The following is a 16884-nucleotide window of genomic DNA, read 5'->3' as shown; positions in this document are numbered from 1 at the left end:
ATGCTTTATTTTGTACAGTTGGCATTTTTCTGTAGCCATTACCCCTGGAACCAAACAGATGTGGAGACAATTACAACATTCTATTCTAGAAAAAGGACCTGTCTATCACAGTTTCAATGAGACTGAGCTTGGAAATCTGACTGAAGCCCACTCCAAAATGAATCAAAACAATTAGGAAAATGGATAACTAAATAGAAAAAATAGTTTTAATCCCCTCTTTTTAGGTCAGATGTTGATGTTTTAATGCTTGTGGTTGGTGCCACCTTTGAAGGTTGCCCAGGGACTTGACTCTAAGGAAATGTGTTGGCAGAGCTGTTTCATTTCTCTGGCAGGTGTTCACATCACAACACTGCCCTCCTAAAGTCCCTGCTGAGCACACTGCAGGTGCAGGAGAAGAAAAATGCAATTATCACGTGTTACCACAGCAGCACAGCCCAAGGATCAGCACTGTTCTGCTAGTCAAGAATGTATCAGGAAAAATTTCTGCACTGAAACAGTGGTCAAGCACTGGAACAGGCTGCCCAGGAAAGTGGTGGATTCACCTGGAAGTGTTAAAAAAAAGTGTGCACGTGGCTTTTAGGGACATTGTTTAGCAGTGGCCTCGGAGGTGCCAGGTTAACGGAGCTGATGATCTTGGAGATCATTTCCAACCTTAATGATTCTCTGGTTCCACACAGATTCACCACAGCCATTCTTAGCTGCTACCACCTGCTCAGAGAAGCAGCTATTACTCTGTAACCCAATTTTTGCAGTCACGTGTACCACAATAACTTCACCATTGTTTCCCATTAAATCCATAACATATATACTCCTAGCCTGTAGACAATTTCACATGTGGAGGGGATAGTGCTGAAACCATAAGCTCTGCATGTAGTTGCATCATTTGCTTGCTGACTTCCCATGCAGATTTCCTCCCTCCCCCTTACCAGATGCAGTCACCCATAGCTGAAGAAAATAAAATGGAAGGGGATCACAAGGTCTCCCTTCTGCCATTGGCCCAATTTCAAATCCCACCATTATTAGCCCTCCTAAAAACATTTGTGCTGTCTGATGCCAATTAGCCAAGAAATCTAGATAAAAGGAAGTGTTTCCTTTGTGGAGAATTAAAGCTTGGACAAGGTACATACCTCTACAGGCTGGGAAATGGATCTCTTGCTATTTACAAACACCATCCACACCCTGTAATTTGCTGCATCCCCAAATTCTCTGACTTCCAATATTACACATCACACTGACTCCCAGATATCAGAAAATGGCAAGGTTAAGGCTCAGTGTAGCAGAATGTCCCTTTTTCCTGGATATGCACAAATGAAGCTGATTTGTTCCCATGAGCTTTAAAGAGCCATGACAGATCTTTCTGACACAAGTCACCTCAAGTATTCATTGCAATTACACTTTTCTTGCCCCCTCCCCAGAGATTTTGAAGAGAAAAAGAATGAGATCACCCACAGAGTATCAGATAAAGCTGGGCACAACATGAAGAATTTGCAGGAATATAAGTTGCTGCTCACATCTGCCTTCCACAACTCCCTGGTATTGTACTCTAAATTCTCTACCCTATTAGCATGTTAATCGTATGAAAGAGCCCCAAAAAGAGACAGAAAATTCTAAAGGCAACCTCATGGTAACCACCCCAAAATCACCTAAATGAAATTTGGAAGGGATAGGCATTGTGGTGCCTTGAACTTTTCTGAACAGTTTGCCAAAAGTTTGCTTGCTTTTCAAAGAAACGCGTGTTTATCCAAAAAAAGCTAAGGCAGAAGGTTTTCATTTTCTGATCATGTAATTCAAAAGCAGCTGCAGAACAAGCCCATTGGTTCAGGCTAACAAAAACAGTCTCTCCAAGTTAGTAAATTAGTATTCACCCTGTCTACGGATAAGGAGGAAAATGACTAAGGAGGATGTTGTAATCAGCACCTATTAAAGGAGGTTTCCAAGGTAGAAAACATTTGACTCAGGAGATTCCATTCTCCGGTTTCTTAGACAACATTTATTGGTTTTGTACCTCCTGGAACATGTTCAACCATATCAAAAGGCAGGAAACTTAAATGCTCTTTAGCTTGCTATCACTTAATACATTTTAGGACAAAAGCTGCTGGAAAAGTGGTATTGCTAAGGCAGTGTGTCTTTTATATTGAAAGAAACCCAAATCTTCTTGATTTTTATGTGCAACCTGTAGGATTCCCTGAACTGCTTTGATTTACCATCACTTTCTGGAGGACAGGAAGCAAGGCTGGCAACATCCTTCCTATGCTGGAAACATCACAGGTAAACATTGACAAATATTCCCACAGTGTGCCCTTGAATGATGATGGCTGGCCTTATCTAGAAATCCAATGTCATTTTAAAATGTACTGACTTAGGCAAGGGCTTTCAGTGAGAGGGAGAAAAATAAACCTCATGGCTTAAGTGGCAATAAAATAGATTTCTAAAATGAAATAGATTTCTAAAATAAAATAGATTTCTAGCTCTGAAAGCTGTTTACAAAAGCCTGTTCTCCACCTTTGCATCTACATATTGTTCTAATATTAATATTTAATTTCCGTACCAGCGAGCAGAAAAGTACCAACGTAAATATCTCTTTAAAGATCTTTGCATAAAGCTGCATTGATGAATAAAAGAGTTGATAGACACATGCAACACAGATAAAACCCCTGCAAGTTTCTAGCTGCTTTGAGTCAGCAGAACACCTCTGTGCCTTCCAGACCCCCGGGATCACGGCAGGGATCACAGCAGGAATCAAAGCAGGGATCACGGCAGGAGGGATGTGTCTCACCTGTGCACTGCATCCTCTGGGAATCCTAGCAGCTCCACCATGGTCCTGCCAGGATGCCGAGCGGGAAGGCAGCCGAGCCTCCGCGCTCTCCTCTCCTCTCCTCTCCTCTCCCGGCCGCCCAGGAATGCAGAAAAGCCAGAGCCGGAGCCGTCCGAGCCTCGCAGTTCAGCTCCTCGGCTGGGGCTGAGCGAGAGCCGCCCTCCGAGAGCCGCCCGCCCTCCCAGCGCAGGGGATGCTCCCCAAAAGCAGCGACACGATGAACACAAGCTCCATTCTCCCTGTCCCAAGGGAGGGCGGCGAGCCGAGGCAGCGCAGGCACTCGGGGTGGGGTGGAAGGGGTGTGGGCAGGAGGAGGCACTCCTGTGAAAACCCGGCTGATGCTGAGAAAAGTCAGGCATTTCAAGCAGCTGACTCCCAGGCTAAAAGCGGCTACAGGGAAACTTAAGAGGGTGATATCACTGCATACGCTGTCCAGAGTGCGAGAATCTGCCAGTTTACATGAAAACATCTCATGAGCTGGACCAGCAGCTACGTCTGAATGTGTCTGAAAAACTCCACTTCCTTTGAAGATGTTTCCCCACTTCAAATGCCTCTACAGCTTAGGAAATACACAGCACCAAAAAAGCCCTAAGAGACACTTAAACAAACAATGAACTTCCCTCCCCCTCTTTGTTTTTTGCACTGCCTTTTATTTTTGTCTTTATTTTTGTTTTTATATTCAAAGATCTGTAGTTTTGGGAATGAAACTGTGAAGTGTGATACCAATTACCTTTTCCTGAGCTCTGTCCTTTTTTTTTTTTTTTTTAAATTTTATTTTAGAAGTGCCAAGAGCTGAACTTCCAGGCACAGCATTTTAATTTATTTATAGCTCTTTAAGGCACAGAAGCCAAACCCTACACAGTTTTGTTGCTGCTGCCACCATACCATCCCTTTCCATGCTGTGACACCCTCACAGAGGAGTGTGTCACGTTTAAAAGCCCATGGTCTGCCCTCCAGCAGGTCCCACCTGCCAGCCAGGGGCACCAGAGCACACAAACACACACACAAGAAGAATGTGAAGTTGTTCAGCCTGTTGCTAAACAGGCTAAAATTTTTCACCAAGATCTGAGGGGCTGCATGCTCCCTCCTACTTTTTGCTGTTGTCAAGAGCGAGTGTTCTGTTTAATTTTCTTCCATCTTTTCCTATTTTTTTCCTAATTTTGCCATTTGTCTGCAATACAATACTCTCCTCTGATTCACTCCTTTTTTCCACTACCTTTTTTCTTGCAGGGTCACTTAAAACAAGCTTCTGCACATTGTGTCTCAGGTAACAATTTCCCACACCCCCAGTGCTTCTCCTGGAAGAAACAGTAGCTTTGGTCACCCTGCCTCCTGCCAAGGCTCAGGTGGAAAATCTGCGGGAAAAGCAAGCCTAGCCCTGGGGAAAGAAACTTACTCAATGTGTGCTTAAACACTACTGACTGTAAAATAAATTATAAAAAATGGTTACTGCTCCCTTGCCCTGTAAAGCCAATCACTAAACTACACCCAGGGATCCTGCACCAAGGGTAGCACTGGAACAGAAGAGAAGCTCCAAAAAAAAAGGGCATTCTCCCCCTAAAATCTGTCACTAACAGCAGTTAAATAAAATATACAGTCTCTCCAAAGGACAAATTGGTTGACCTGCTGCTTGGAAATGCCCAGTTACTGGAAGCAGAAGGGAAAACTTGGGATCATGATGGAGCCAGACTCTGCAGAAGAGCAGCAAGAGCTTTATAAGCGCCCATGATCTCTCTGTGGCTGCCCCTGCACATGAATGCTCTGGTAATTACACAGCACTCCTCATTCCAGAGCTCTGTTCCAGCAGCATCCAGCACCACAGAAAAGCATCTCTCCAGAGGGTGGAGCAACATCACACAACTCATGTGTACCACAGGGCACCAGAGAAAAGATGGAAAAATTAAGGACTGGGACATGAAAGTTAGCCTGTACATCTCTTCAAAGGGTTCTTGTGCTTTTATGGGCAAACCCTGGCTTTTTGCTTTCTTTAATTTTTTAAAAATTATTATAATTATTTATCTATTTATTTGTATTTTTTATGGATTTGTTTCCACATTTTGCTTTTTCTTTTCCCATCATTTAGGAATCCTCTGTTTTTAAAATCAGGTTATAACAGAAGGGCTAAAACTTTGTATTCAGCTCGGATATACAGCCATAATCTGCCTATTTCTCCCAAAGAAGCCATTTTTAGTGATGCAGGAATCAGTCCCGGTATCTATTTTTGTCAATCCTACAGCATGATGTATTGACCTCAAAAAAGATTTCTGAAATGCTCAAGAATCTGTCTGACTCAAGCAAAGACATCTGCTAAAGACTTAGGTAGAAAGAGTGAATGGGGCAATTAATAAATAAATTAGGGGTGGGAAAGCCAGATTATACAAGCACTTGGATTGGTTCTAGAAATCTACCCAGATTCAGAAATTCAAAATGCAATTTGCAAAGTCTAGGGATAAAAGTTGTTTTCAAAAGGCTGTGACATTGAATAAAAATTATTAGAAACCCCTGATAATATTATGTGATTTCTGTTCAAATAACAGGACTTCTCTGCTACTGCTTTAGCTTGTCCATGCCACAGGACATTGGTGAGGAGGAACAAGTGAGATGACTGGAATTTTCAATGGTCAGATCCTAAACTGCATCCAGCTCACTGAAACGTCAAGGAATTATTTACAATTTCAACAGAGAGAAAAATATAAAGCAGAAAAACCCTTCAGTTCTTCACTGGATGATGCAGGAGATCAAGCAGCCTCAAACATGCATCAAGAATTATTAGCCAAAAGCACTTTACTGGACACCAATTGTACCTTAATGGGCACTAATCACTGCTAGAATGCACTGTCTTTTCCAGCTCTGAGGCTGCATTTGGGAATCCAGGATTAGTTTGCAGCACAGAGGTGCCTGGTAGAAGAGTTCCTGATGAACTCCAGTGGAGTTCAATAGCCCAGTTTTCCTCTGTAGCTTTATTGTTTTTCCTTTAAGTAAATTATCTCTCTCTGCTGAGCTGCTGAAAGGTTTTTGTCCATTTTGCAGATAAAAATCACAGTTCTAATTCTTTCCTCCCCCTGTGCCATGAAAGAGGGATCACTGACAAAGGGTGGCAGGTTAATAAAATCCCCAGTCCGTGCTTGGGCCGTGGCTCCACTCCTACTGCAAGAGCACTGGCTCCATCAAAGCCAGCACAGAGGGCAGCTCTGTATTACACCCAAGCTCCTCTAACTCCAGGCTGCTGCTGGGGGTAATTTGGAACATCTCCCAGGTCAGATTCAAAGCCAGCCCATCAACACAACAAGGATGTGAGCATGACTTCGCTGTGTGAACCCAAATCCATTTCCCTGGCAAGCGACAGCAGCAGCACCAAGGAGGGTGGGAGGGCAGGGAAGCAGGAATGTGCACATCCCTGCACAGCAGAGACAGCTTTGGACATTTAATTTCATAGAGACTTCAAACTCGATGCACCTAATCCAATCTCATAAATACTTGCATTTTTGGGTTTCAATTTTTTACTAAAACCATAAACTGATAAACAGCTAATTCTGTAAACAAATACCAAACTCTGAGCCAGATCAGTACATTTAAGTTTAGCTCAACAGTTCAAATTAACTCTAGACAAGACAAGGAAATTCAGGCAGTAGGAAGGAAGGCTAATTTTCCATTAAGTGCTAAGCCAGTTGTTACTGATGGAAAAAAGGTAAGTATACATGGTTGGGTGAAGTGTAATTACTTTTTGCTACAAGATAAACAACTAGAAAAGAAAAGCTACAAAACTGAACAATCCACAATGAGTTCATGTATGATTTAAGGTAGATTCCTCTAAAAAATTTAATAAATATTTTTTTATTGCTGTTCTTGAGAAAACAAAGGATAATCATAGTGTCCTTTATAATAAACCAAGGTTTGGTTAGAACACAGGCAACAAATCTGCCCCAGATGGCCCAAGAGCCACCAGTTCTTAGAAATTACCACATTGCATAACATGCTCTCCCTTACAAAGTGTTCTTTATGCTCTCAATATAACATTTAAAAATCACTAAAGTGATTTTTTTTTGTGTGTGCTCTGGAAGCAGTGGGCAGGGATGTAATATACATTTCCAAGGGGGGAAAAAAAAAGCCCTAATGGATTATGTGTCAATATTAGAAGGCTGAGATTATGTGTTCTTACCCCTTATCTCTGCCCTAAAAAGGTTTAAGATCTAAACAGATAAAATTTGCTTCATGATGAAACTCGGCTTTCAGCACAGATGATCTGTGTGCAAGGGAATAAAGTTTCAGCAGCATTCAGAACAAACCAAAATCCTTTGGCTTCGCTTGCGTTAAAGAAGAAGAAAGATAGCAGCTTGGCAATTTTCTGTATACAAATAACTCCAATTGCCCAGGGGAATGTCACTGAGATGCAGGCATCCTGTTTGTTACATCTAGCCTCCCTGGAGTCAGCTTTAATTTCAAGCTGAGTTGTCTAAACTCTTCATCCTTCCAAGGCAGGCAAATTGCACTGTACATTGTCCAAATTTCAGATTACTTCAGGGCTTTTCCAAAAGTTTCCTAACCTCTTTTGTGGATGCAAAAGATAGCAGGGCACTTTTCACACAGTAGATGTTTCACTTTGTAGCCTGTAAAGTTGTCCAAGAGCAGCTGGATTCCACAGGAGGTTTTTTAAAAGGCAACTCATGGTTTGCATGCATTTGCAGTTTGGGATAGAAGACGATGGGTAAACAATGTCATCTAAAGACTTAAAAGTTTTAGAATTTCAATTGATCTTGGCAAAGTTACACTCCCTAGTACTCATACCCAAGTCAGAGCAGTAAGAGATTGTGACCCAAGGCACCAGGCAGTGAAGCAGGCAAAGGCTGTAGTAGTCAGCAAACCCTTGTTTGTGTAATAACATGAGCCACAGGCTTCAGATCCCAGCATGCTAAAGCTCCCACGCATGGGCCCTGGCAACTCTGGCAGAAGTTCTGGGCTGAAGGGGAGCAGAAAATGGAGCCATGGGGCTCAAAATGCATGGGATCACCTGCAGCCTGTGGAAACAGTGCGTGGTGTCACATCCCACAGGGTGCAGAACTGTGCTCCCTGTCCTGACCTCAGTCCAGCATCACCTCGCAGCTGCTGGAGGCACTGCAATTGAGGCTCGTGGTACAAAGCACAGGTGAAAAAGAAAATGAAAATCCCCAAGCACTCACTGAGGCTTGCTAAATTACATGATAAAGGGAACTGGCAGCAAGGCATCTGATTCTCCTGGGTCTGCAGAGAGGAGGATGGGAATCTCTCACAGGTACACAGAAACACGCTCGTGCAAGCCCAGGTGGGGCAAATCCAGAGAGCTGCAAACATGTCAAGTCAGCACATCTGAATCCACCTTCCTGCCAGAGATACTGCCAAACACACCCCTCAATCTGCCAAAAAAACCCAAGCCCTGTTTTGTATCCCTGCCATACATAACAATTGACAGTAGGTGGGTATTTTGCACATGGCAGCAGGGTGAAAAAGCAGACAGTGCTACTGGGAAAATTACTTCATCAAGACACATCATAAACCCCTACAGAGGAGATACAGGGAGCTGTGAAGTGCATTTTTTCATCCCTACTTTCTAACAGATATTTTTTGTAGGCCAAGCTGAGGAAGCTGAAGGACAGCCCTCTTGCTGGCACATAGTTTTCTTAGAAGTTGCAGTACTTTACATCAAATTCCTGCATATCTCCTAAGATGAACATAAAAATCTTTACTGAGTGTAAAGACTGGCGCATTGCAGATTCTTCCATTGAGCAGGTCACAAACAATCTTTTTTCTTCCAAAACAAACTGTCTCCCTCTCCCCACCTCTAAAACTAGTAACCCTCTCCAGGTATTTATCCTAGCTCTTACTGTACAAGGATATTAATTATGTGGTGAGCACAGAGTGTATCTATTTCTTCTTTCATCACAAATACTCATTCCAGCTGGAATATACAGAAAGCAAAGCTCAGCTTTAATAGTTTTAGTTGTAAACAACTTTGTCTTAGAAACAGCAGTTATTAAAATCACCCCAGGAATCTTTTTAGCTCTTGTCTGTTCTCTCCTGCCAGGTTTTTACCTGAAGGAAGAGCATGGGCTGGGTATTGGAGCAATCCTCCCCAGGCAGGAGGGCTCAGCAGAGACTTGCAGGATCTGTTCTAAGAGGTACACACCAATGAAACCAGATGCTGCTTAACTCATCTTCTATTGCTCACTCCGATTCCAAAGCCTCTGGAATTTTAGAAGAGGACAGAGGCAGGATTTCTGCCCAGCTAACTGCTCACCTGGTAGCAATGCAATTTGGGTCTGGCATCAAAACAGAACAGTGCTTCATTCCCAATGCTAGTGGACTCACAGTGAGGACAAAAGTAAAATTTTCAAGGAGCATCTTCACCTCTGACCTCCTTTCAGCAATCTTTTTTCAAGAGAGGCACTTTCAGACTGAGAGAAAGCTGGGTTAACTTGTTTCAACATGTGAAACAGTTTTATTTTGCTTCTTGGATGATTTCACCTCCAAATATAAAAAGAAGACTTATTTGCATCACCACTAGCCTTTCTAAGCATCAGAGGATCTCAAAAACTCTGATGATGCTCTTTCCCAATACTTTAAAATTAATAAAAAAACAACAGCAACAAAGACCAAACCCCAAAGCCTTTCCTCACTTTCAATTCCTCCTGGTATTTTCACATATGCAGGCAAAACCCCCCTCTTATTAATGCCACAAAGCTGCCAGAATCCAAACTTTTGCTGTGTAGTCTCTTTAACAACTCATTTACAGTGAGCAGGTGGCAAGAAGGAAGCAGAGCAAGAGAGAAGACAATTATTTTGGGAAAGGAAGTGGTAACTGCTACTAGCCTGTCAAACAGCATGAATGGTGGAAATCTGAGTCATGCTTTTACTGTATGAATGGGCTAATTCCACCACACTATAATAAACAACGATCCCTTAAAAGGATGTAATCTCCCTAACAGGAAAAAAATACACCTGTTAGAAAAAGAGCAGGATCTGAAGCAGAAACAGAGGCAAAATAGAGATGGGCCAGCTTGAGTTCCTCTTCCTGTGACATTTAGGTGCTGGTCTTCAGGGCCTGCATCCCATTTTGTAACAGAATTGGCCCATTGCAGATAACATTTGAGAGAAGGTTAGAGGCTGTCAAGCTGGAGTTAGGAAGAAATTACAGCTACATTTTTAGCCTTCCTGAATGGAGGCTCCTCTGAGTTAAGTGATGCCAAGATGAAATCCCAGCAAGTAAATGACATATTTAGAGTGTGCCTGTTCACTCACAGAGGCATTACTACAATGATAGGGATTATGCACCAAGGAAATTTTATGGCATATATTTAATGGATGGCTTGCTGACACAACTTAGTGTACAGTGGATCTTCCAGACAGGAATTAAGAATCTCAGCATTAGCAACAACCTCACCACTGACAGCAAGCAGAGGGCAAGCTGCTAAGCTAGCAGCATATGCTGAGTGTCTCTGGAGTTAGTTTTTAAATGATTGTATTAGCTTTCAGTGTTTAAACAAGTCACTTTCTATCTTGTGGGGTTTTTTCTGCCTCTGCCCCTCTGGCCCTCGTTTGAGGGTGACCACAGTGGTTTCTGCCTGCACAGAAGGGATGGCTCAGCTGCTCTTCTGGCAGCTGCTGAACCATCACAAATTACAGCTTGCTGTACTGAAGTATGTGGAAATTGGTGTCTATCTTAGTCCATGGGACTGTAACCACGGTGGTGCAGCAGCTGCCTCCCAAACAGCTGAGCCAACCCTGCAGCAAGGGTGAAAAATGAAAGATACGGAGAGAATGACTTCAGCAGCCCTTGGGTGAAGCACACTTGACTTAATGCTGAACTCTGGGGAGTTACACATCTCTTGCTTCAATTTCTCAGATGTAATGTGGGTAGTTCCTCTCCCACACACTTCCTAGGAATGGTGCTGCACGGATGTGTGCATAATTCTGTAAAGAATGCCACAGAAATCTGCAGAAAGGGTGCTGATTATGCAAAGCCCTTGAAGAATAGGCACTGCTCCATTTGCTCCATTAACAAAAAAAGATTCTCATACAAGTTATAACTTTATTGCTAAAATGAAAAAAAAAAAAAAGCCCCATTCTCTCCCCTTTATCCTTTTTAATAAATAAATCTATTAATTAATAAATCACAAGAGAGGTATGACAGCTTTACTTAGGGAAAAGCCTAAACGCTATTGCTGTTCCTTCACCTCTGCACTAGAGTAATTCCTAAGGAGCTCTTCTGCAAGGAATAATTTCAGATATCACTGTCAGATGCAAGGCCTGCAGTTGCCATGTTATCCACATACTTCCCTAGGACAAGCTTGATACTCTTTATCAGCTCTGCATAGCAATTTCTCTAGCAGATACTGTAGCTGCCTCTGCTGCGCCTTTCAGCGTTTGGTGTCCATTCCAAAGCTATTTTAGTGCAGTTGTTATCTGTACTGCTTGTGATACGTCCTGGCTGCCACCATCTGTTTCTTTCTCGGTATAGATGTGCAATGGTTCCCTTCACTAATGTGTCCTCTGGCTCAGCATCTTGTCATAAAGCTATTCCCACTGCTTGCTACCAACCCACTTTTTTCATTAGCAGGAATTCTGTAATCATGACAAGAGACATTTTTAACCAGGATGTGAGAACAAGGGAACTGCCTAGGGCACTGCATTCTGAGATTATATATGACCTTCCCTCCCCCTCACTCTCATCCATACTCACAGAAAGGGCATTGCTCAATTTTTCCCTTCCCATTGCATGCCCAATTGCTTTGCCTACACACTCTGTGACATCTGCATTCACTACAGTTGTAGCTCTCACAGGGAGAAGACCATGTAGATATCTTGTACTTTTAATATATTCTTGTCAGGCATATATCAAATTACACACTACAAGATGCCACTTGCATCTAAAACTGAAGCAAAATAACACAGCAAGGCAGATACCAAAAAGCAGAGTCATCCATTCTCTATGGCCTTCAAAAAAAAATCAAGGTTCCATTTATAAACATTACACTGGGATTTCCAGCTATTGAGATACTCAGTGAAGTCTAGAAAATCTACTTATTTTTTGCACATGGCATAGAAGAAGGCATTTAAATCTTAGATTTTTAAAAGTCTTTCCAGCTTGTGAAGCTATAAATAACATTCACTGCCTAGTGCAGACTGGCTGCAATACAATTCTTCATTCACCTCACTAACCATGTACCTGGGGTAAGTATTTTGCTAACAACAATATGCAAACATGATTAATACCAGGTTTAGCTCCAAACAAGAATGAACATTTATTCATATGGCAAAACAAGATGATCATTTAGAGGTGCATTTGAAATGCCACAAACAAATCCAGTCAGGGCTCTTTTCATGTCACTCATCTTAAAGTATTTTGCAGTTTTTCCTCCTAAATCCCCAACTTTGCCTTTTTTATTTTCAGACTTCCAATCTGGAATCTAAGAAATAAAAAAAAGAATTCTATCTGCCTTCCTCAAATAAGGAAAAGTTAAACAGTGCTATTGAGAGGTACAAATAAATAAGCAATACAGTTGCAATGTGTTAATTAACTATCTACAAGAGTGGGATTTTCCTTACTTGCATAAAGTATACTTGCAAAATAAAATTCTTAGTAAAAAAAAAGAATCCCAGCTGAGGCTGTGAAATGAAAAATACCTTATCAGCTCTTTACCTTCGATAGCAGTTATCAAGGCTGCTTTACTATTTACAGATGCATGTTTATGCCTCACAGCTCACTCTCCCAGGAGTGACATTTTTCACAGCTGAACCAGAGAAGAACTGCTCCTAAGTCTCACCAGCCTATGTGAAGGAAAGCTTGAAGGAAGAGAAAGAAGAGCTCGCTTGTGTGTGGTTGCTGCCTCTTCCTTCTTTTCTGGGAAGAGCTGGAATGGTGCTCTTTATGCAGCCACAGGTGGTGTGGAAAGGAAAGGGAACTGGGCCAAACCTGGACTTGGGGAACCACTGCAACAGAGCTTTTGTCTGTCATTTTTAATACCAATCTTTTCTTTTGCTTTGTGTAAATTTCAACATGGATAATTACAGCCAACAGCAGGCAAATGGATGCTTCTTTTAGGAACTGCACCCTGAACAGGCATGAGGTAAGCTAGAGAAAAACCTGTTATTCAGTGCTTGTTGTGAAAATATGAAGCAAAGGAAATTCCAGAGGTGAGGTAAAACATAACCACCTAACAGTTCTAAACCAGTGGGAACCACTTAGAGCCATCTGCAAGGGCTGCATTCCTACTGACCCGCATCCAGCAGCTCTCACCTTTCAATGCCAGGGCTGCCTAGCGAGTTTAAAAACACAGCTACCAAGCTCCCCATGTGCCATGCTCCTCCAGCATTCCATAACCATCTCCCTGGTATTTGGAAAAGTCCTGGTTTTGCTGGAGGCAACGCCTGGGCTGCACATCCTCCACATCCCGCGGTGGTACCCACCCAGCCAGGCTGCTCTGGCAGGGCGCTGCCCTCTGAGAGCTCGAAGCTCAGCTGATTTCTTGTTTTTCTCGTGGCCGAGGTTCTCTTACCTAGTTGGGCGGCCCCCTCTGCTGGGTACTCGGGGAACTGGCCCTCCGAGGGGACGCTGACAGTGCGGCGCAGGCAGCGCCCGCGGGAGGCATCCTGCGGCTCCTGGAGCCCTTCTGTAGGTACCTGCAGAAAAAATAAACATTGGCATGTTTATTTTACAGCTGTTAACTCGCCCCCAGACCACGCTGTTAATATGTCATCTTGATAGGGGATTTCGTTTTCTATTCATCTGCTGATAGCTCTCGAGCATAGTTTGGAATTTGCGGCTTTAGCACAAAATTCCATGCAAAACTTTGCAGAAATAAAACTTGGTGGACAAAGGCGCTGTCCCCAGGCTGCAGAGAGCCTCCACCAAAGATTAAGAGCCCTGAGCAGCACGCTCATGGCCATGGTCCAGCAAATCTTGGCATGGTCAGGTACTAACTAAGCTCAGTATTGGTGAACCACTGGATTTGTGAGAGTCACAAATACAGGTACAGCGTGAGACCAGCCTGCTCTAAACAAAATACAGCTCTGTGAACATGTAAAATGAGCCTGGTCAGCAGCTCTGCATCTCTTGGGACTGGACATGTTTTAAACACTTGTATAAAGTGCTCTGTGGTCAGATAAATGGATGGGGAGGCACCAAAACACAAGAAGTGCAGAAATAAATAGCATGTGAAGACCAAGGCAGACATCTGCAACCTTCCCAACACTCCTCAAGCCCCCGCCACTCCAGCAAGCAGCTCAGCAAAGCATTGAGGAGAATGACACAGCCTTGCAGAGTCAGGACTCCAATGGTGATTCAGCCTTTCAGCTCTTTTTTTTCCCCATCCAGCTTTATCCTCTTCTTTCTCTGTTGAGACTTCACCATCCTGGGAATTCTCTGACCCTGAGCTGACATGCTGAAGCTGCTGGCTCAGGACTGGGATCTGAGCAGTGTTAACTCTGCGATAAAAAGGTACATAGGGACAGCCCAGAAGCTGATCATTTTAGCAATCTTAGCAATTTTCATCACAGGTCACATTTCCATGACAAATTTCACAATTTAATGAGGGTGGGTTCAGAGCTCAGGCTCTAAATCCTTGAACAGCATCCCAGCTCACTTGCCACTGAACATACTTTTTAAGTATAAAAAGTCAGTATTGGGGATTTCTAGCAGTTTGATGATGAGGGGATTTCAGAAGAAATAGGAGTAAGAGCTTTCCAAGCATTTAATGGCTCTTAAAGGCAAACTAAGATAGTCTCTTTTAAAAAAAGGCAGGTGGAAAAAAAAAATCTTCATTGCAGGTAAGATTTTTCAAGATTGGAAAGAGTGGTTCAAGACAAACTTGAGAATTTGCAGACTCTTCTGATCTAACAGTCAGGAAATATGGAATCATGTCAAAAAAAACCAGTTAAATAATTAATTTTAATTTTTACCTTCTCTCAGAAAGGTTTTGACATGGAAATCCACTTTAAAAATGTTGACAGCAAACATTTCTCTGGGCCTTTGGAAATTAAATAATTAAGTTTGCTTGGGAATTGAGGCAAATCTTATCTTTTGGCTGGGTTCAGCTTTGATAAACTGCTTTTTACAGGTGAAACATTTTTGCTATAAGACCCCCAACATGACAAATCCTTTGAGGAGGGCAGTGAGATCTGGGAAGAGCTTCCCCCAGGGCCCCATGCAGCAGTGTTTGCTCCTGCTGTTTTCCCTTGGGATCACCAGTGTCATACCACTGTTGGTGTCAGTCACAGGAGAGGGAAGAGCAGGAAAATACATCCCAGGTGTGCTGCTGCTGGACCCTGTCACCATCACCAGCAAGCAGCAGATCTTGTCACAGTGATTGCAGGTCTTTGCTATCCTTTGCCCTTGATTAAAACCACCTCTAAATCCAAGAAAAAAGATGAGGTTTGGGTGCAGGGAGGGAAAAGGAAGAATCTAACAGAGTGAAAAGTGTTGTTCATCTTCATTTCCAAGTGAACACAAGACTAAAACATTCAGCAGGACTGCAGCCAAGTTGCTGACAAAGCCTAGCTAAAAAGCAGCCCAAAGCCAGGTGCAGCCATTTGTCACATCCCTCCAAGTGGAAGTGCTGTGCAGTGTTGTCTGTCTGGAACCACTCCTCATTCCCTTTTTCCCTCTTTTAAATGACTCTGATTTTACAGACTCTTCTACTGTACCCTCACAGCTCCTCCCACCCGATGGAACAGGTTTCCCAGAGCAGATGGAAACATCCACACCTTCCTGACAGGGAAAACTCTTCCTTGTAGAAAAAACACCTGATTTGGATGGACATCAATCTATACCTGTTCTCCTTGTCTTGGAAAATGCAGTTAAATATCACTCAGGACTCCTTATTTGCTAAGTCATCTCTCATGTTCCTAAAGGGGTTAATTTTCTTTCTACTTACTTTCTGGGCATTGATCTCTTCCTTTCATTAATAATTTTCACTCTTCAGTCTCACCTATTCTCATTCTATGAAGTTGACAAGGTGTCAAGTAATTAATGTTTTTCTACACTACACAAGGTGATTCTGCCAGACTATTCTTGTCTAAGTAATTACAGATATTTTTGGATCAAGTTGCACTTCAAAATGTCTCTGATTTTCAACCTACTCTTGCATGACACAAAATTTTTCTTGCATATACTTCAATCAAACTGCCTTGACAATAAATTCATAGTGGTGGGACACTATGAGAAATGAGTTTTCTCTACTACACTGTTTATTTCTGTAGTGTTCCACTGGTCTTAAAAATCTGCAATTCATAATGCTGCATTTTAGCAGCACTAACTGAAAAAAAGAAACAATGGAGAACTCTTCCATTTACCTGTTTACATTTTCTATATGTTTTTCACTTTCTGACTTGGATACTTGCAGAAAGATTTTACAAAGTAGTATAAGCACCCATTTCTGTTCCCTTCCAGACTCACACAGGCCAAGCTTCTCAGATTTTATTCCATGAAGTAACAAAGCAGATGGACAGAGAATAAAATGAGAGGTTTCAGACTTACACCTTTCAAGTTATGTCAGCCTTATGATGATGCAAATGCTCCCTCTGGGTTGCAGCAAGGGCACCCTGCTGTTGTCATCTCTTCCTTCCTCCCCCACACCCTCTCACTCACTGGTGGGTGTCCTTCTGTCCTGAACATTGTTTCTAAGTTTCTTTTCACCTGCCTAAAGGAATTCTGACCTACTCACTCTATCAGTAATGACAGTGTTTACAGCAGGAATCTCTCCTGCTCCTCTTGCCTACTGCCTGGTTTGAGTCAGCAGAATTACAGAATTCCAGATGCTTCCTCCAGCATCACCTTCCCAATAATTTTACTCTGAACATAATTTTTATTTTTTTTTAAAAATAACCTCCCTCTTCTTTGTTCACCTGGTCTTTGCTTAGGTCGCTGTGCCAGTGGTCCCACCCAGGAGCTTTTTATGATTCCCCTTGTACAGACTTTTCCATCATTATGCTCTCAACAAGCATCTCACCCCCACTGCTGCCTTAGGCCTTTGTGCACTCCTGTTTCTAGATCACATTTCATGGAGCGTCTTTCAACTCTCAATGACTTGCCAAGAAAA

General features: G+C 42.6%; 1 protein-coding gene across 9 annotated transcripts in view; it reads right to left on the bottom strand.

Moving 5' to 3' along the window:
- RASAL2 (RAS protein activator like 2) overlaps positions 1-16884 on the bottom strand; it is a 160728-nt gene that overhangs the window by 60940 nt on the left and 82904 nt on the right. For all 9 annotated transcript variants that reach the window (XM_058842375.1, XM_058842376.1, XM_058842377.1 and 6 more), the window contains one exon: positions 13345-13468. In XM_058842375.1, the coding sequence (XP_058698358.1) occupies positions 13345-13468 (124 nt within the window). The remainder of the gene's footprint in view (positions 1-13344; positions 13469-16884) is intronic.

The sequence above is a fragment of the Poecile atricapillus genome, chromosome 7 (genome assembly GCF_030490865.1).
Source record: "Poecile atricapillus isolate bPoeAtr1 chromosome 7, bPoeAtr1.hap1, whole genome shotgun sequence".
In the NCBI taxonomy this organism is placed as follows: Eukaryota; Metazoa; Chordata; class Aves; order Passeriformes; family Paridae; genus Poecile; species Poecile atricapillus.
This window is presented reverse-complemented; position numbering and strand designations above follow the sequence as displayed.